General features: G+C 45.9%; 1 protein-coding gene across 10 annotated transcripts in view; it reads right to left on the minus strand.

Annotated features, from left to right (window-relative positions):
• The window catches only part of amph (amphiphysin), a 529225-nt gene that overhangs the window by 70173 nt on the left and 438217 nt on the right, over nucleotides 1-20835 (minus strand). For all 10 annotated transcript variants that reach the window (XM_085993363.1, XM_085993361.1, XM_085993365.1 and 7 more), the window contains one exon: nucleotides 8009-8071. In XM_085993363.1, the coding sequence (XP_085849489.1) occupies nucleotides 8009-8071 (63 nt within the window). The remainder of the gene's footprint in view (nucleotides 1-8008; nucleotides 8072-20835) is intronic.

Raw genomic sequence — 20835 nt, forward strand, 5'->3', positions numbered from 1 at the left:
AGACTACAAAGTCCTGCCACCTGCAAATGATGGCTGATCAAATCTCCTCTTTAATGGTTGACCTGCAGCTGATAGTCAGCAATCCAATTGTGCTCCCGCCAGGTTTCACCATCGTGCTTCAGAATAGGCGTGATTCACGTGGGAAAAGGGTTAAAATCGCAATGGCCATTCAAAATGGCATTATAGAGGCAATTTAGTGCTTATTAAGGGCCTTAACGGCCTATCCCGATACGGGACCATCAGACACAAATTTTTGAAAATTGCGTGGAGGCGGGATGGAGGCAGGGTCAGGCCCGCCCGCCAGTTTTTGCAATTTTAACCACCCGCACACCTCCAATCCTGCCTCCACGGCCCAATGAAAATCCTGCCCAAATTCTCTGGATTATTAGTCCAGGCCCACTGGATTGCTAGTCCAGTAACATAATCACTACACCACCATACCCAAATCAAGTTTACTATAACAAAAAACTGCGAATGCTGGAAATCTGAAATAAAAACAGAAAATGCTGTAAATATTCAGTAGGTCAGGCAGCATCTGTGGAGCGAGAAACAGATTTAACGTTTCAGGTCGATGACCCTTCGTCTGAACTGGAAAAAGTTACAGATGTAACAGGTTTTAAGCAAGTACAGAAGTAGGGAAAGGGGGAATGAGAGAAAAGAACAAAAGGGCAGGAGAGATAAATGACAAAAGGTGTGATGGTGCAAGGCAAAAGGAGATGGTAATGGGAAAAGTAAACAAACAAAAGATGGGTCTAGATTAATTGTAAATGGGAATGGCAGAATCATTAACAACAGCTGCTGTCCGAAAAAGCGGGGGCAGTGATTATGATCTGCGGCGGCGGACCTGGGTGAGGTGGCAGCGACGGAGCGAGGATAAAAGCGACGGCAGACCAGGTAGGCCCCACAGCGGCGGCGGACCTGGGTGAGGCGGCGGCGGAGCGAGGATAAAAGTGGCGGCGGACCAGGTAGGCCCCACAGCGGTGGCGGACCTGGGTGAGGCGGCGGAGCGAGGATAAAAGCGGCGGCAGACCAGATAGGCTTACCAATCTCAGAGCGGGAGAGAGAAAAGTAAAAAGTAATCGAAGTGTGATGTCACCAGAAAGCAGGTAAGTGATTGGTTGGTGAGTATTTCTCTCTTTCTCCTTTTTTACAATCTTAAACTCTGTGGTTTATAGTTTCTATAAGCTCTCTGTGGTGTAGCGGGGACTGTTGGTAAAAAAGGGCCCTTGAATAGATCATTTAATTATAGTGTAATTGGTGGTATTGATTTGAATTAATTTAATTTGAATTAATTAAAGGGTAAACCATGGCAGGAGAGCTCGGCCCCGTGGTATGCTCCTCCTGCGCTATGTGGGAAATCAGGGACACTTCCTGTGTCCCTGACGACCATGTGTGCAGGAAGTGTATCCAGCTGCAGCTACTGGCAGACCGCATTGTGGCACTGGAGCTGCAAATGGATACATACTGGAGCATTCGCAAGGCTGGGGAAGTCGTGGATATCACGTTTAATCAGTTGGTCACACCGCAGGTAAAGGTTGCACAGGCAGAAAGGGAATGGGTGACCACCAGGCAGAGTAGTAGGCGCAGGCAAGTAGTGTAGGAGTCCCCTGTGATCATTCCCCTCTCAAACAAATATACCACTTTGGATACTGTTGAGGGGGATGACTTATCAAGGGAAGGCAGCAGCAGCCAACTTCCTGGCACCAGGGGTGGTTCTGCTGCACAGGACGGGAGGAAAAAGAGGGGTAGAGCTATAGTAATAGGGGATTCTATTGTAAGGGGAATAGATAGGTGTTTCTGCGGCCGCAAACAAGACTCCAGGATGGTGTGTTGCCTCCCTGGTGCAAGGGTCAAGGATGTCTCAGAGCGGCTGCAGAACATTTTGGAAGGGGAGGGTGAACAGCCAGTTGTCGTGGTGCATATAGGTACCAACGATATAGGTAAAAAACGGGATGAGGTCCTAAAAGCTGAATATAGGGAGTTAGGAGGTAAATTAAAAAATAGGACCTCAAAGGTAGTAATCTCAGGATTGCTACCAGTGCCACATGCTAGTCAGAGTAGAAATAGAAGGATATTTCAGATGAATACGTGGCTAGAGGAATGGTGCAAGGGGGAGGAATTCAAATTCCTGGGACATTGGAACCGGTTCTGGGGGAGGTGGGACCAGTACAAACTGGACGGTTTACACCTGGGCAGGACCGGGACTGATGTCCTAGGGGGAGTGTTTGCTAGTGCTCTGGGGGAGGGTTTAAACTAAAATGGCAGGGGGTTGGGAACCTGAGCAGGGAGACAAAGGAAAGGGAAACAAGGATAGAAGCAAAAGACAGGAAGGAGAAAAACAAAGGTGGCAGTCAGAGAAATCAAGGATTTAAATCAAACATGGCCACAGTAAATAATAATTCTAAAAGGTCTAAGAGCATTAAAAAAACAAGCCTGAAGGCTTTGTGTCTTAATGCAAGGAGCATTCGTAATAAGGTGGATGAATTAGCTGCGCAAATAGAGGTAAACGAATATGATATGATTGGGATTACGGAAACATGGCTCCAGGGTGGCCAAGGCTGGGAACTCAACATCCAGGGGTATTCAATATTCAGGAAATATAGGCAAAAAGGAAAAGGAAGTGGGGTAGCATTGCTGGTTAAAGAGGGGATTAACACAATTGTAAGGAAGGATATTAGCTCTGATGATGTGGAATCTGTATGGATAGAACTGAGAAATACCAAGGGGCAAAAAACGTTAGTGGGAGTGGTATATAGACCTCCAAACAGTAATGCGGAGGTTGGGGATGGCATTAAAAGGGAAATTAGAGAAGCGTGCAATAAGGGCACGGCAGTTATCATGGGTGACTTTAATCTACATATAGATTGGGCTAACCAAATTAGGAACAATACTGTGGAGGAGGAATTCCTGGAGTGTATACGGGATGGTTTCCTGGACCAATATGTCAAGGAACCAACTAGAGATCAGGCCATCTTAGACTGGGTATTATGTAATGAGAAAGGATTAATTAGCAATCTTGTTGTGTGAGGCCCCTTGGGTCGGAGCGATCATAATATGATAGAATTCTTCATTAAGATGGAGAATGAAGTAGTTGACTCAGAGACTAGGGTCCTGAATTTAAATAAAGGAAACTATGATGGTATGAGGCGCGAGTTGGGTAGGATTGATTGGGGAATGTCGCTCAAAGGGTTGATGGTGGATAGGCAATGGCAAACATTCAAAGATCGCATGCATGAACTACAGAGTTTGTTCATCCCTGTTTGGCATAAAAATAAAACAAAAAAGGTGACTCAACCGTGGCTAACAAGGGAAATTAGGGATAGCATAAGATCCAAGGAGAGGACATATAAATTGGCCAGAAAAAGCAGTAAACCTGAGGATTGGGAGCAGTTTAGGATTCAACAAAGGAGGACAAAGTGATTAATTAAGAAGGGGAAAATAGTGTATGAGAGTAAGCTTGCAGGGAACATAAAAACTGACTGTAAAAGCTTTTATAGGTATGTGAAGAGAAAAAGATTGGTGAAGTCAAGCGTAGGTCACTTGCAGTCAGAATCAGGGGAATTTATAATGGGGAACAAAGAAATGGCAGACCAACTAAATTCATACTTTGGTTCTGTCTTCAAAAAGGAGGACACAAATAACCTCCCAGAGATGTCGGGGAACGTAGGGTCTAATGAGAGGGAGGAACTGATAAAAATCAGTATTTGTAGGGAAATGGTGTTGGGGAAATTGATGAGATTGAAGGCCGATAAATCCCCAGGGCCTGATAATCTACATCCTAGGGTACTTAAGGAAGTGGCCCTGGAGATAGTAGATGCATTGCTGGTCATCTTCCAGAACTCAATAGACTCTGGAACAGTACCCATGGATTGGAGGGTAGCTAATGTTACCCCACTATTCAAAAAAGCTGGTAGACAAAAACCGGGGAATTATAGACCGGTAAGCCTGACATCAGTAGTGGGGAAAATGCTAGAGTCCATTATAAAAGATGTAATAGCAGAGCACTTGGAAAGCAGTGACAGGATCGGACAAAGTCAACATGGATTTACAAAAGGTAAATCGTGCTTGACTAATCTACTGGAATTTTTTGAGGATGTAACTGGTAAAATAGATAAGGGGGAACCAGTGGATGTGGTGTATTTGGACTTTCAGAAGGCTTTCGATAAGGTCCTGCATAAGAGATTAGCATGCAAAATTAAGGCACATGGGATTGGGGGCAAGGTATTGACTTGGATAGAGAACTGGTTGGCAGATAGAAAGCAAAGAGTTGGAATAAATGGGTTGTTTTCCGAGTGGCAGGCAGTGACTAGTGGGGTACCGCAAGGATCGGTCCTAGGACCCCAGCTGTTCACAATATGTATTAATGACCTGGATGAGAGAATTGGATGTAGTATCTCCAAATTTGCAGACGACACAAAGCTGGGTGGGAGGGTATGCTGTGAGGAAGATGTCGTGAAACTCCAACACGATTTGGACAGGTTGGGTGATTGGGCAGAAACATGGCAAATGCACTATAATGTGGATAAATGTGAGGTTATCCACTTTGGTGGCAAAAACAGGAAGGCAGATTATTATTTGAATGGCAATAGATTGGGAGAAGGGGAAGTGCAAAGAGACCTGGGTGTTCTTGTGCACCAGTCGCTGAAGGTAAGCATGCAGGTGCAGCAGGCGGTTAAGAATGTTATGTATTGTGTGTTCTCCTCCCACCTGTGGTGGCGCTGTCACAGGAGATAAATGGTTGGGTGTTCTCTTGGTTAAGTTTAGCTCTCTTTGTTCGGAACTCTCCAGAACTTTCCTTTCCCTTCAAATAAAGCACTTCATGTTTGAATCTCTGAGTTCTGAGTTCTAATTGTGTCTAGGCAAAAAGGTACCGACACAACAAAGTGGCGACGAGGAGCGGATAAATCTGCGTACGTTACGGGTGCAGTGAGTAAACAGAAATTTAAATTTGAAACGTCAGATGGCTACTATATTAGGAAACATTGGTGATTTTGATGAAAATGTGGAGCAATGGAGCGCTTATACGGAACATTTTGACTATTTCGTCTTGGCGAATGCGATGGCAAACGAAAACGTCATGCCTACCTTTTTGAGTGTAATGGGGCCGAAGACATTCAATTTACTTCGCAGCCTTGTGCAGCCAGATAAGCCAGGAACTAAAACATATAAGCGACTAGTGGAAATTCTTGGAGCACATTTTTCACCAAAACCTCTGGTTATTGCTGAAAGATTTAGATTTCACAAACAAAATCAAGAGGAGGGGGTATCAGTGACGATGTTTATTGCTGCTTTAAAAAGGTTGTCGGAACACTGCGAGTTCAAGGAGGTGCTGAATGACACCATTAGAGACAGACTTGTGTGTGGTCTGCAAAGTGCAGCCACACAGAAGTGCCTTCTTACTGAGGACAACCTTACTCTTGAAAAGGCCATTGAAGTTAGTGTCTCCATGGAGATGGCGGAAAAGGAGGCTCACCAATTGAGTTCAACAGGGAGAGTTCACAAGGTGTCATCTGAGCCTAAAGGTGCGCGGAACGGCACATGTTACCGTTGTGGGAAAACGGGCCATCACGCTAATGACTGCTGGTGTACGGAGCTGGAATGCCGAAATTGTGGCAAAAAGGGTCACATTGAACGTGCCTGTAGAGGTAAAAAAAGAACAGACAGAGCTGGGAAGCATGGAAGCAAAATGTCTGTATTTGGACAAGAGAGGAAAAAGAGTGTTCATTCAGTGCAGTATGATGGAACAAGCAAAACAGAGGGGAGCAACACCTCTGAGGAGGAAGAGGTGCACATACTGACGGTTGCAGGTGGTTCAAATGGCTACTGGGTGTCACCACTGGTGGAGGGACAATCAGTGCGGATGGAGGTGGACACAGGCGCGGCTGTGTCCCTTGTTTCAGACACTGTCTACAACAAAATGCTAAAGCATCTTACCCTTCAGCCAACAAACATTGTGCTAAAGATGTATACCGGCGAACCTGTGGCCATGAGAGGCGCCATTGAGATGACAGTTAAATTGAACGGACAGACTGCAAAACTGCCACTATATGTGGTAAAGGGAAATTACCCATCGCTACTGGGATGTGCGTGGCTGGAGAAAATCACGCTGGATTGGCCTGCAGTCCGCATGATGTCAAAAGGGGAGTCAGGTCTGACTGCAGTGTTAAACAAACATGCAGAACTCTTCAATGGGGAACTTGGGAGCATGAAAAAGATCAGCGTGAGACTGGACATTAAACCTGACAGCAAGCCGAAGTTTCACAAAACCCGACCTGTACCCTATGCAATTAGGTCAAAAGTTGAGGCTAACTTGGAGGCCTTAGTCGAGAATGGAGTCCTGGAGCCTGTGAGCGTGAGCAAATGGGCCACACCCATTGTTCCTGTCCTGAAAAAGGATGGATCTGTTCGAATTTGCGGGGATTTTAAAGTGACTATTAACCCGGTGCTGTCTGCGGAACAGTGGGGGTGGAGTATTAAAATGACAGGCAACCGAAAGCTCGGGGTCACGCTAGCGGACTGAACGGAACTGTTCAGCAAAGCGATCACCCAATCTGTGTTTGGTCTCCCCAGTGTAGAGAGACCACATCGTGAGCAGCGAATACAGTATATTAAACTGAAAGAAGTACAAGAAAATTTCTGTTTCACCTGGAAGTAACCATTCCCTCTGCGACACCCTGGTACATTCTTCAATTACCCCAAAAAACAGCCCCTTCCCACGGGACCTTCCCGTGCAAGCGCAGAAGATGCAACACCTGCCCTTTGACCTCCTCCCTTCCCACCATCCAGGGCTGCAAACACTCCTTTCAGTTACCCATCATTTTAATTCTCCACCCCACTCCCACTCTGACATCTCTGTCCTTGGCCTCCTACACTGTCCCATTGAAGCTCAACGTAAGCTTGAGGAACAGCACCTCATCTTTCAATTAGGCACTTTACAGCCTTCCAGACTCAATATTGAGTTCAACAATTTCAGATCATAATCACTGCCCCTATTTTTTCAGACAGCAGCTGTTGCTAATGATTCTGCTATTCCCATTTACGCTTACTCTAGAACCATCTTTTGTTTCCTTACTTGTCCAATTACCACCCTTTTGCCTTGCACCATCATCCCTTTTGTCATTTAATCTCTCCTGCCTTCCACCCTATCACAGATCTTCCCTTTAGTTTTTTCCTCCCCTCCCCCTTTCCCTACTTCTGTAGTTAAAACCTGTTACATCTGTAACATTTTCCAGTTCTAACGAAGTGTCATCGACTTGAAACGTTAACTCTGTTTCTCTCTCCACAGATGCTGCCTGACCTACTGAATATTTCCAGCAATTTCTGTTTTTATTTCAAGTTTACAAGTTTCACATGATCCAGTGTGATGGAATACTCTTTACTTCCCTGGATGAGTGCAGCTCCAACAAAACTCAAGAAGCTCGACATCATCCAGGGCAAAGCAGCCCACTTGATTGGCACCCCATCCATCACCTTAAACATTCACTCCCTCCACCACCAGCGTACCGTGACTGCAGTGTGTACCATCTACAAGATGCACTGCAGCAACTCGCCAAAGCTTCTTCGGCAGCACCTCCCAAACCCACGACCTCTACCACCTAGAAGGACAAGGGCAGCAGGCGCATGGGAACACCACCACCTCCAACTTCCCCTCCAAGTCACACACCATCCTGATTTAGAAGTATATCGCCAGTTCTTCATCGTTGCTGGGTCAAAATCCTGGAACTCCCTACCTAACAGCACTGTGGGACTGCAGCAGTTCAAGAAGGTGGCTCACCACCACTTTCTCAAGGGCAATTAGGGATGGGCAATAAATGCTGGCCTTGCCAGCAAATCCCATATCCCATAAACAAATTTAAAAAAATGACCTGCTAAAAACTAATATTACAAACATTATCACGCTCTAGCTCTTTAAGGCACACTATGCAGCCTGCAGAACAAAAGGTTTGAAGACGAGATTGCCTATAGTGAGATTATGGAATGAGAAAGCTCCAGAGGAAATGTGACTCACCACTGTATCAAACACGCTTTGGTTGGACAGCTCCCTGGTTCCCTCAGTGATACCAGCATCCAGCTTTAAAAAAGAGGAGACATCAAAAGGAAAAGTGTGAGTCAGAAGAAGAAAGGAATACAGGGGGAAAAAAATCTCACCAGGCCTGACACAGTCGTGATTCTGTTAAACTAATCTATGTAATAGCTCTCAAGGATTAATCAAATTGTGTAATACAGGGTAAGGAGCACAGCTGGAAGGGTAAAGACACTTTCATCTGTCAGACGTCCATTAATATTCATCTGCACAAGCTCCAGCACTGTACGATCTGCAGGAATCCTTAGTCAGAGACAGCTGGCCTCCAAAAAGATGAAACGCTATTAAGCGTCAGATTTGGTAGCATTCTCACCTCTGAGTCACAAGGCTGTGGGTTCAAGCCAAACTCCAAGATTTAAACATGTAATCTAAGGCGATACTTCAATACAATACTGAGGGAGGGCTGCATTGTTACAGGTGCTGTTTTGCAGATGAGATGTTGACCCCATGGCCCCCACCTGTCTGCTCAAGGTGAATGTAAAAGGTCCTGTGGCACTATTCATAGAGGAGCAGGGAGTTCTTCTGACAACATATCCAACATTCATCCCTCACCAAACACCAGCAAAACAGGTCAATTGGTCATTCATCTTGTTGCTTTTTGTGGGACCTTACCGTGTGCAAGTTGGCTGCAGTGTTTATCTATATAACAACAATGACTACACTTCATTGGCTGTAAAGCAATTTGGGACATCCTGAGGATTTGAAATGTTCTTTCTTCTTTTCTAACTGAGCAAAACAGTTAAAAAAAATGACAAATTAAAAAGTGTTTTTTGAATAAACGGATAGCTAAAGGGATGCAGTAGATTTGTGCATGAAATTTCAGAAGATGTCCAATAAGGTGTTGCACAAGAGGTTGTTAGAAAATTCAAGTATACGGTATAAGAGGAAAAGTGGAATATGGATAGAAAGTTGGTTGACAGGCAGAGAACCAAAACATAGTGTACTGGGCGTTACTCGGATTGGAGAAGCATTGGAAGTGGTGTACCCTAGGGTGCAGTGCTGGGCCCACTTGGTATATATAGATGACCTGGACTTGGGAATAGAGAGCACAATCTCAAATTTTGCTGACAACACAAAAATAATACATTTTGGGAAGAAAGACAAGGAATGGGAGTATAAAATCAATGGAAAGGCATTGAATGATGTGGATGAACAGAGAGACATAGGGGTTCAAATACATTATACTCTGAAAATGTGAGTACGGGTAGATAAAGCTATAAAAAAGGACAACAGCATCTTGGGTTTTATAAACAGGGCCACTGAATACAAGAGTAAAGCAATTATGATTTTTTTGGTAAAATTTGTGCAGTGTAGTGATTATGTTACTGGATTTATAATCCAGAGAGTGTGATTTCAAATTCCACCATGAGAGAATGGAACAGAGAGAAAGAAATGGAGAGAATGGAAGAGAGAGAAGGGAAGAGAGAGAAAGGAAGAGAGAGAATGGAACAGAACTGTTGAGTCTGTGGTTTCAATTGCAGTTATACTGAATAACAGGACACAGACTACAGAAGTAAGTAAACAGGTCTTTAGTGATTGAGGGTCAGGGCTGAACTGGGATACACTTTGCTCCGCAGGGTTTATATACCGGTGTGGTCACCACCGGTACTACAATGTACAGGAGCCATCAAAAAGTAGTCCATCACCTTAAGGTATCCTCTTAAGGTGGTACAGGTTACATACACTACAATTCCTCCCCTTTTAGCTTAACAATGTACACCCCAAATTAAACATTACATGGATAACATATATACAATTCACACACAACTGTTCAAAGATTCAGTCTCTGAGGAGGCCTCCTGATCCGGGCCGGATAACGCCTTTCAGGGGTCTCTGGTTCTCGTTGCTGGGGTGACTCATCCACTTGATCTCCTATGGATTGAACATCATCAGGTACGTTCGAGTCTGAGGTAGATGCTACAGGCTCAATAAGTTCTTCAACTGGTGTCTCTGCCGTAGACATGGGGTCGACCCTTGTTCTCGATTCCACAAGTTGGTCAGCATGACGTCGTATTACGTTCTCTCCAACGTCTACCGTGTACATCAAGGGTCCTTGTCGTGCACGAATTGTTCCAGGTTGCCATTTATCATCCCTATAGTCCCTGGCCAACACTGGTTGTCCTATTTCGAAACTACGAGTGGCCTTGTTATTTACATGCTGGAATTGCTTGTTTTCGACTTCCCTTCGCACATTGGGTTTTAACAAATCCAACCGGGACCGCAACCTTCTGTTATAGAACATTATGGCAGGGCTTTGATTTGTCACTGCATGCGTGGCGTTTCGATACGCCATCAGGAAATTGTCCACCTTGTGTTGTAGTGGAATATGGTCTTCACTCATGGCCTTTATCGCCTTTTTGAACGTTTGTACAAATCTCTCGGCCAACCCATTTGTAGCCGGATGATATGGGGCAGATGTATAGTGTTTCACCCCATTCTTTTTCATGAATTTCTGGAATTCTTCTGACACGAACTGTGGTCCGTTGTCTGAACATATTTGCTCCGGCAACCCATTCCTTGCAAATATGGTTCTTAGAACTGCGATCGTCTTCTCAGAGGTAGTGGTCGACATCTTAATCACTTCTGGCCATTTAGAATGTGTGTCTACTGCTACCAAAAACATGGAATCCATGAATGGACCTGCAAAGTTGATATGCACACGTTGCCATGGGGCTGAAGGCCATTCCCACGGATGCAGCGGTGCAATTGGAGGTGCGTTTTGAACTTTTTGGCACCCTGAGCAGCTTTTAATCAGATCCTCTATTTGTTTGTCAATACCTGGCCACCACACATAAGCCCTAGCAAGGCTTTTCATCTTGACTCCCCCCAGATGACCTTCGTGCAATTCTTTCAGAACTCTCTCTCTTAATTTTGGAGGAATAATCACCCTTGTTCCATACATCAATGTTCCTTGACATACGGACAGCTGTTCTCGTCTGGCTGAGAATGCTGGTAACAGTGGTTCGCCATGTACTGGCCATCCCTTCACTGTCAAGTTGTAGACCCGAGACAGTGTCGGGTCATTTCGGGTCTCTCTCTCAATACCCGCACTGGTGACTGGTAAGCATTCGATGATGGTCGAGTGAAATATCTCGACAGGGGCAACTGCCGGTGCCTCTTCCGCTGTAGGTAGTGGCAAGCGCGACAGCCCATCAGCATTACCATGTTGCTTTGTACCTTTGAATTCAATATCATATTGATGTGCCCCTAGGAAAAGGGACCATCTCTGAAGCCTCTGCGCCGTCATTACCGGAACACCCTTCTTAGGGTTGAAAATGGAAACCAACGGCTGGTGATCTGTCAGCAGCGTAAACTTTTGGCCTTGCAGGTAATGGTTAAATTTCTTAACTCCCCACACGAGGCTGAGAGCCTCCCTATCTATCTGAGCATAGTTGCGCTCAGCGGAGGTCAATGATCTGGATGCGAAAGCGACTGGCCTTTCCGAGCCATCTGGAAACTTATGTGAGAGCACTGCCCCGATACCATATGGAGAAGCATCACAAGCTAAGCGAATAGGCAGCGTTGGGTTAAAGTGAGCCAACACTTCCTTAGAGGTGATCAGTGCCTTGCTCTTTTGAAAAGCCCGCTTACAATCATCGCTCCACTTCCATGGTATTCCCATTTGCAAAAGAGTGTTTAGCGGGTGTAACACCGTGGATAAATTTGGAAGAAACTTGTGGTAATAGTTAACCAACCCGAGGAACGACCTCAACTGGGATACATTTTCCGGTGCAGGAGCTTTTACCACAGCTTCGATCTTGTCAGGTGACTTATGGAGCCCCTCCCGGTCAATGACGTGGCCGCAGTACGAGATTCGCTTTTGAAAGAACTCGCATTTCTGGCGATTAACTCTGAGCCCATATTCTTTCAATCTGATGAGCACCTGCTCCAAATTCGCGAGGTGATCCTTATCGTTATCTCCTGTAATCAGGATGTCATCCAGGTAGCATTGTGTGCCTGGAATTCCCTGCAATACCTGCTCCATGGCCCTTTGCCAAATCGCTGGAGCCGATGCCACTCCAAAAACCAGTCTATTGTACCGATATAAGCCCTTATGCGTGTTGATCGTGAGATACTGACGTGACGCTTCATCAACTTCCATCTGTAGGTACGCCTGCGCCAGGTCTATCTTAGTGAAGTGTTTCCCGCCAGACAGCGAAGCGAAGATATCTTCAATCCGCGGAAGCGGATATTGCACCGTGTGAAGAACCGGATTAACAGTGATCTTGAAATCGCCACAGATGCGAACCTTCCCAGGTTCCCCCGGCTTGTTGCTCAACGAACGCTTCATGACAGGAACAATGGGTGTAGCCCATTCGCTCCAGTCCACTTTGGACAGTACCCCTGAACGTTCTAGCCCTTCCAGCTCTGCTTCCACAGCAGGTCGTATCGCATAAGGCACCAGTCTGGCTTTGAAAAATTTTGGGTTTGCATGTTCTTCAACCTTGATGGTTGCCGTAATTCCTTTCAGTGTTCCAAGTCCCTGTTGGAACACCTCCTTAGCATCGTCTAAGATTTTCGACAGTCGTTTAGGTTTGACGTCGTCCTCCTTACAGGCATCTACAGTCAGTGCGTATATGGAATGCCAGTCCACATTTATTCTCCGGATCCATTCCCGTCCCAGTAGTGGCGGACCTCCATCAGGTAACACATACAAGTCCATTTTCTGACTTTCTTTACCATTGTAGACCACGTTTACTTTTATCTTTCCTTTGGGGTATACTATTTGCCCCGTGTATGTTTTCAATACAATCTCCGTATCCCTCAGGGGAATGTGCGAGAATAACCTTTTGTAATCATGCTTATTCATGACCGTTAATGCCGACCCAGTGTCCAATTCCATCTTCACTTGGACCCCTGCAATCCAAAGCATGACCCAGATAGTTTGGTGGTCTGCTGTGTTACCCACATTATGTATTTTCAGACAACCCAGTTGCTTACTGCTGGAGTCTGAATCCGTCTTCTGTTCATCCGAACTGTTCTCTGTCACCTTGTGTACTTTTTTGTACTTCTCCTGCGGTGACTTTTTGCTGCTGGTCTTCTTTCCGGACCAGCATACTCTCGCTATGTGACCAAGTTTGCCACATTGCCTGCATTCTTTATCTTTGAACCAGCACTGGTTCTGGTCATGCATTGTCCTTCCACAATGATAGCACTTTACTGTGCCCAATACCATTTCATTGGTGCTGAATTCCAATGGCCTTTGCTGTATCTCTGCAGCACCCCGTGCTGCTGCCTCGTGGGATGCTGCAATGCTGAAAGCTTTGTCCAGCGTAAGGTCCTTTTCCTCTAGCAGTCGCTTCTGGGTTCCTTCCCTTAGGAGCCCACACACAAACTTATCTCTCAGTGCGTCTGCTAGTCCTGTTCCGAACTGGCAGTACTTTGATAACTTGCGCAGTTCTGTTAGGAATTCAGCGTTGCTTTCTTCTTTAAGTTGAATTCTTTTGTAGAATTTAAATCGTTCCGCTATCAGCAGCGGCGTGGGGTTTAAATGCTCCTGCAGAATAGTAACAATATCCGCAAAACTCTTCCCTACCGGTTTGTCTGGTGTTACAAGGTTCCTTAATAACCTGTACTTCTTCGCACCCATTGAGTTTAATAGGGTTAGTGCTTTCTTATCCTCCGGTACCTCATTCGTTGTACAGTAAACTTCGATGCGTTCCACATAAGCAGCCCAATCTTCCACATCGTTATCAAAAGCAGTGATGTTACCCATTCTTGGCATCCTTGCTGAGTTTCTCCTTCCCCTTTGGATATTATTCTTATTATTATTTTTCAAAATGGCGGCTTTTCCCGCGCTTGGCGGCTTTTCCCGCGCTTGTCTTCTTCCCCCGCCGACTCAAAATGGCGATTCCCGCGCTGTTGCCGTCCACGCCTCCCAGCGGTCCTTTATTTTCCCCTGCGTTGCTGCTCTTGTTCCCCCGCCGCTCCCGCGGTCCTTGTGGACATAAACACTTTTCTGGCTGCTGCGCGTCTCTGCCCGATTGCAGTCCGGCCCCTGACACCGGCTGTGGTCGTGTTCTCTGCCCTTTTCATCGTTTTCCCTCCCCTTCTCCCACTGACAACTCGGCTGACTTCCCCCCCGTGCCGCTCGATCGGGCTTACCCGCCGCTGTCGTAGAAGGGATGCTCACTGATGCTTGACTTCGTGGTCAGCAAACCAACCCGGGTTTCCGATGGCCTCCCGTGCGATGCAGGATGTTGAGGGCGGATGCCCTTTTTCGACGCCCGTTCCTGAGGACGAAGCTTCCTTTGATGCAAAACTGCCGCAAGGTAAGATCAGACTCGTCGCCACTGTTGATTCTGTGGTTTCAATTGCAGTTATACTGAATAACAGGACACAGACTACAGAAGTAAGTAAACAGGTCTTTAGTGATTGAGGGTCAGGGCTGAACTGGGATACACTTTGCTCCGCAGGGTTTATATACCGGTGTGGTCACCACCGGTACTACAACCGGAGGAAGTAACGTATAGGGTGGATAAAGGGGAACCAGTGGACGTAGTGTATTTAGACTTCCAAAAGGCATTTGACAAGGTGCCACACAAAAGATTATTGCTTAAGATAAAAAATCACGGGATTGGGGGTAATATTCTGGCATGGATAGAGGATTGGCTATCTAACAGAAGGCAGAGAGTTGGGATAAATGGTTCATTCTCAGACTGGCAATCAGTAACTAGTGGTGTTCCGCAGGGGTCAGTGCTGGGTTCCCAACTCTTTACAATCTATATTAACGATTTGGAGGAGGGGACTGAGTGTAACATATCAAAGTTTGCAGATGATACTAAGATGGGGGGGAAAGTAGTGAGTGAGGAGGACATAAAAAACCTTCAAGGGGACATAGACAGGCTAAGTAAGTGGGCAGAGATTTGGCAGATGGAATACAATACTGGAAAGTGTGAGGTTATGCACTTTGGCAGGAAAAATCGTAGAGCAAGTTATTATCTTAATGGCAAGAAACTGGAAATTACTGAAGTACAAAGGGATCTGGGGGTCCTGGTGCACGAAACTCAAAAGGTTAGTATGCAGGTGCAGCAAGTGATTAAGAAGGCCAATGGAATGTTGGCTTTCATTGCTAGGGGGATAGAATATAAAAATAGGGAGGTATTGCTTCAGTTGTACAAGGTATTGGTGAGACTGCACCTGGAATACTGCGTACAGTTTTGGTGTCCATACTTAAGAAAGGACATACTTGCTCTCGAGTCAGTACAAAGAAGGTTCACTCGGTTAATCCCGGGGATGAGGGGATGGACATATGAGGAGAGGTTGAGTAGATTGGGACTCTACTCATTGGAGTTCAGAAGAATGAGAGGCGATCTTATTGAAACATATAAGATTGTGAAGGGGTTGGATCGGGTGGATGCAGGGAAGATGTTCCCAATGATGGGTGAAACTAGAACTAGGGGGCATAGTCTTAGAATAAGGGGTTGCTCTTTCAAAACTGAGATGAGGAGGAACTACTTCACTCAGAGGGTGGTAGGTCCATGGAATATGCTGCCCCAAAAAGCTGTAGAAGCTACATCATTACATAAATTTAAAACAGAAATAGACAGTTTCCTAGAAGTAAAGGGAATTAAGGGTTACGGGGAGCGGGCAGGAATTTGGACATGAGTCTAGGTTCGGATTGGTCATGGCCCTGTGGGTAGCGGAGCGGGTCCAGGGGCCGTGTAGCCTGATCCTGCTCCTATTTCGTGTGTCTAATTCTGTTAGATTCAGGAAATGGTTCTGTGATAGTGGATTGGCGGTTAGGATCAGATCAGCCATGATCTTATTGAATGGCGGAGTAGGCTCGAGGGGCCGATTGGCCTACTCCTGCTCCTATTTCTTATGTTCTTATGTTCTTATGTAATGTACAGGAGCCATCAAAAAGTAGTCCATCACCTTAAGGTATCCTCTTAAGGTGGTACAGGTTACATACACTACAAGAACCATGCAAAAAAACTTGAAAAGCTGAACCAAAGTGAAGTAATTAAAATGTATTTTAGCGATTTATTGCTATGGGGATAATAGTGGCAGATGAAATGTGAGATGCTTTATTTTTGAAATACTGCAATGTGTTTTATGTTTCCTACATTACAACAGCGACTACACTTCAAAAGTACCACATTGGCTGTAAAGCGCTTTGGGAATCCTGAGGTCGTGAAAGGCACTATGCTATTTTGCAAGTCTTTCATTTTTCTTTCTTATAATTTGAGCTGACGAAGGAGACTAAAACTTCAATTCTAACCCAGCCCGCCCCATGGGAATGGGGTAGACGACGGTTTGAATTCGCTTCTGGGTGCCATTGCCGAACCACTCACGACATATGCTATTTTAACAGGCAACTTTCTGGCCCGAAATAAGTGAGGGCCCAATTACTGGGGCACATTGTGGTCTGATGACATAATTGCAATGTGCAAGCTATTTCAGCTATGGATTGACTAAGGTCTGCAAAGTCGCAGACCCATCAGTAAAGGCTGACAGGCAGTGCTCCTCCTGATCCCACAAAGGAGACCTTGGGCTGCCACTGGTTGAGCTTCACGCGCACCCCCTCCCCCCACACCACTCCTCTTGATCACGATCATTCCCAGTCCCCCACCCCTGCTCACTTACTGCCAGGAACCGTTTTCTTACTATATGATATGAGAAGCAGCCATGGGACACTACCTACAGGGTACTGACAATAACCCAATTCTGACTGTGTCAATCATGAGTCATTGGATCTCCCACTCCTGGGGTAGGATTCTCAGGGTTGTACATCCTGCGTCCTTCATATACTGATCATTTTCTACATTGAGCTACCATACAGTTTCTATTTTGAGAGCACGCTGTTCAACAAGGTAATCTGAGATTGCGGGAAATCACATGTTCTGCAACAAGTTACATTTAATGTACAACTCTACTTTGCAGCATTAATTCAGTCCACACCATTCCAGTTTTTCTTTCTGCTTCTCTCTCAAAGCCAGTACCTCGTACTCAGCTACAGCTCAACCTTCTTCAGCAGCCCTCCTCTATCTGGGACAAATGTCTGAACTATATAGCATATATATTTGATGATACAATCCCCCTGAATGTTCCTCCAACTCCAGTCCCATGTACCCCGTTTCACCACACCATTGGTGGCCGTACCTTCACTGCCTGGACCCCACGCTCTGGAACTCCCTCCCTTAACCTCTCCACCTCCCTCCCCTTCCTTTATGACTCTCCTTAAAACTCACCTTTTTTGCTCGAGCTTTTGGCTACAAAAATGCAAGTTGTTGTTGAATTGGCCTCTCTGACCTGCTGCTCAGACCACCTCACGCACATATCGGGAATTCCAAATGCAGAGGCCAGAGGACCCAGAATTCTCCAGCTATTATAGTTGGAAAAAATAGCATGCTGACTTCTGTACCTAAACCCCTGATATGCATTCCTGACGGGCAAAGCTCTGTGTCAGGAGCTCAACCAAATGTGTAAAACATGCTCTTATATTGCTCTCCTGCCGGCCTCCTGTCTTCCACCCTCCATAAACTTCAGCTAATCAAAAATTCTGCTGCCCATTTCCTAACTCGCATTAAGTCCCGTTCACCCATCACCATGTACATTGGCTCCCAGTCCACCAACACTTCAAATATTAAATTCTCATCTTCATGTTCAAATCCCTCCATGACCTTGCCCCTCCCCATCTCTGTAACCTCCTCCAGCCTTACAATCCTCCGAGAACTCTGCATTACTCCAATTCTGGCCTTTTGCACTCCCCAACTTCCTTCACCCCACCATCGGCGGCCGTGCCTCCAGCCGTCTAGGCCGAAGCTCTGTAATTCCCTCCCTAAACCTCTCTGCCTCTCTCTCCTCCTTTAAGACACTACTTAAATCCTACAGGGTGATTTTCCCTGGATACTTCAGGCACTAAAGAGCCCCCGAGGTGGCCAAGATTGGGTCTTAAGCTGAAATGCCAATTCAGCCCACGTTTAGCGCAAGATGACATCTTACATAGAAACATAGAAACATAGAAGATAGGAGCAGGAGTAGGCCATTCGGCCCTTCGAGCCTGCTCCGCCATTCAACGAGATCATGGCTGATCATCCAAACCCTAGCACCCGGTCCCTACACCGACAGCCATCCCACACAAGCCCTATCCCCGTAACCCCGTAACCCCACGTATTTAATCCCCCCTAACACTAAGGGCCAATTTTTTTATCATGGCCAATCAACCTAACCCGCACATCTTGGTAAAGGAGTTGAAGCTTGCGCTAGGAATGGCCACCCAGAGGATCGTTAAGGGGTTGATTGCCACTTACATTGCCAGCTAGAGCTCATTAAGGTGGCTGCACGGTATTTTGGTGGTTAGCAATAGAACTAATGACCTCTCCTAACAGCGACCAGCTGATGGGGAGTAAACAAGTCATTGCAGAGTATTTTGAGTGCTACTTAAAGGTACATTGTGTTACTGTCCCCAGTAACACAATTCACTATGTGGTCTCCGCCACAATATCACCTTTTACTGTTCACTTGCTGCTGGAGGTTTGAAAAGGACTTTTGAAACACATCAGGAGACTTACTGAGACAGTTTTTCAAGACTTCAACAACACTCTATCAACATTTATTCTGGAAATTCTCTGAGGACTTCACCTAAAAAGAGTATGTAATGTACTACTCTACATTATTGGACACCTTATAGGAGTCACCAGGAGAAAGGGAGTGCTTGGTCATGGGCACCTTGCTAGGGTTCTCCTTGGTCTGCAGGGAGGAGGACATGAGGCCAGGAAGAGCAGTACCAACTGCACTGGGGAAGAGGGACAGGAGGGCGAGGTGAACTCCTTCCCCTCCTGCGGGTACAGGACATCCCTCCTCCTCTGGACCTCCTCCACCAGGACCTCCAGTGCCGTGTCCGAGAACCTGTGCGCCCTCTCACTCGGTCCCTGAGCCATCCTGCAACGTGCTGCTATGTGTCAGCCAGCACACTCCACACCTTCAGTGGAAGTGGGTACATGGAGCCCACATATACTGCTGCACGAAAATTTTGCCCAATCAGCACTTGAGTGCTAAACCTGCAGGTGTCTCTGGTTTAGCACCTCCAGGCAAGTTCAAATTATGTAAATCAACAATTAGGACCAAAATTGTGTGCTAAAACCAGACTTTCAAACAGACGTGTCTTATTAGCACAGCACCCATTTAGCGCCTGTTTTCACTCTTTCACAAAAATAACGTCCTACATCTTTGACCAAGCTTTTGGTCACCTGTCTTAATATCTTCTTCTTTGGCTCGGTGCCCATTTTTTTGTCTGCTTACACTCCTGTGAAGCTCCTTGGGAAGTTTTACTACTTGAAAGTTGGTATATAAAAGCAAGTTGTTGTTGTTGAGCCTTGACAATGACTGTCACATGGAGGGGGATGGGACGGTGGGTGTGGGCGAAGTATCCGACCATGAAGATTAGTGCCATTCAGTCTGGTCCTATCTGAGCACCACTGTCCAAACGTTGGTCCAGCTTCATGACTGAGGGCCTTAACTGATTATTCCTCTCCCCCGCCCAAATGTACTGAGTATAAGGGAAAATGGCACAAGATCTTGGCAAATTTACCCCAAATGGCGCACCCCTACAGTTGGCTGGATGAGATTGGATGAGATTGGCCAACTCTGCAAAGTCCAAGGATTGAACCCGGAATTTTACTAGATCGGTACCACATTGGCTACATGGATCGAAAACCCATGAGCTAATGGTCCCGGCAGTTACGCCAGGTTCAGGAACTCTACCCCCTCCCCATCTGCAGTATGTGGGGTCAGGGGGAAGTCACCCAATCTAAATATTCCAGGCAGTGCTCACACCACAAGTGGAAAATCCTGGGCACCTGCCTTCCCCAGGAGGTTGGGTCATGTCGGGTGGGAGGGGAGTTTGTTGGAGCCCTTGCCTGGAAAGAATTAAAGATAGCCCCCAGTGACCTCTTTGTAAGGGGGCAACACTGAAATATAAAAGCAAAAGTTCAGGGTCCAGGCCATGCTCATGCCTGGATGCCCAATGTCACTGAAAAGGCTAGTATGCTTCTTTCTTCTTCAAAGATGCGTTAATTTCTTCCTAGACCAGGGTTGTCCAATAGAAATCATTGATTAGCCACAGGTTAGCGACACCCTTTTAGCCATATGCACTAATTTTAGTAGAAAACGCCTTACACACACTCACACAATACAGGTAAATGTACTTCACTTGTATATTTACTTAACGAACATCTATCACCATTCAGTAATCAAGGAAGTAAAGCACTCACAACGATCAAAAACACTCACGCACTCTGCTTTTTGTCTTACCATTTTACCAACAAACGCAGAAAAAGGTTAACGTTCACATGCATACGCTGTGCGAATATGAACATTGAGATCACATGTCCAACGACTGTGTCTATTACTCATTTTTTCTTTATTAATCAAAAATGCAATTAGCCACATCTGGATTCCTAATTAGCCACACGTATTGGACAAAACTGATTGAGACTGAGGCCAGACAGACTCTCAACATTCTCCTCAAGCATTATGAATATTTGAGCATCCAGTTTTTTTTTGAAGACTGTTTTTCCATTGAGCTAATGTTGTGCAACCTTCTGCAAGGAAAATGTCAAACTCCATGGACTCAGCAAGACTGATGACCCAGGAGACCATTAGAAATGGGCAATGCCCCATGGCAAACGCCATGGACTCAGCAAGACTAGTGGCCCAGGAGACCGTTAGAAATGGGCAATGCCCCATGGCAAACTCCATGGGCTCAGCAAGACTGGTGGCCCAGGAGACCGTTAGAAATGGGCAAT

The sequence above is a fragment of the Somniosus microcephalus genome, chromosome 7, assembly GCF_052327205.1.
Source record: "Somniosus microcephalus isolate GS21.2 chromosome 7, FLI_Smic_1.0, whole genome shotgun sequence".
In the NCBI taxonomy this organism is placed as follows: Eukaryota; Metazoa; Chordata; class Chondrichthyes; order Squaliformes; family Somniosidae; genus Somniosus; species Somniosus microcephalus.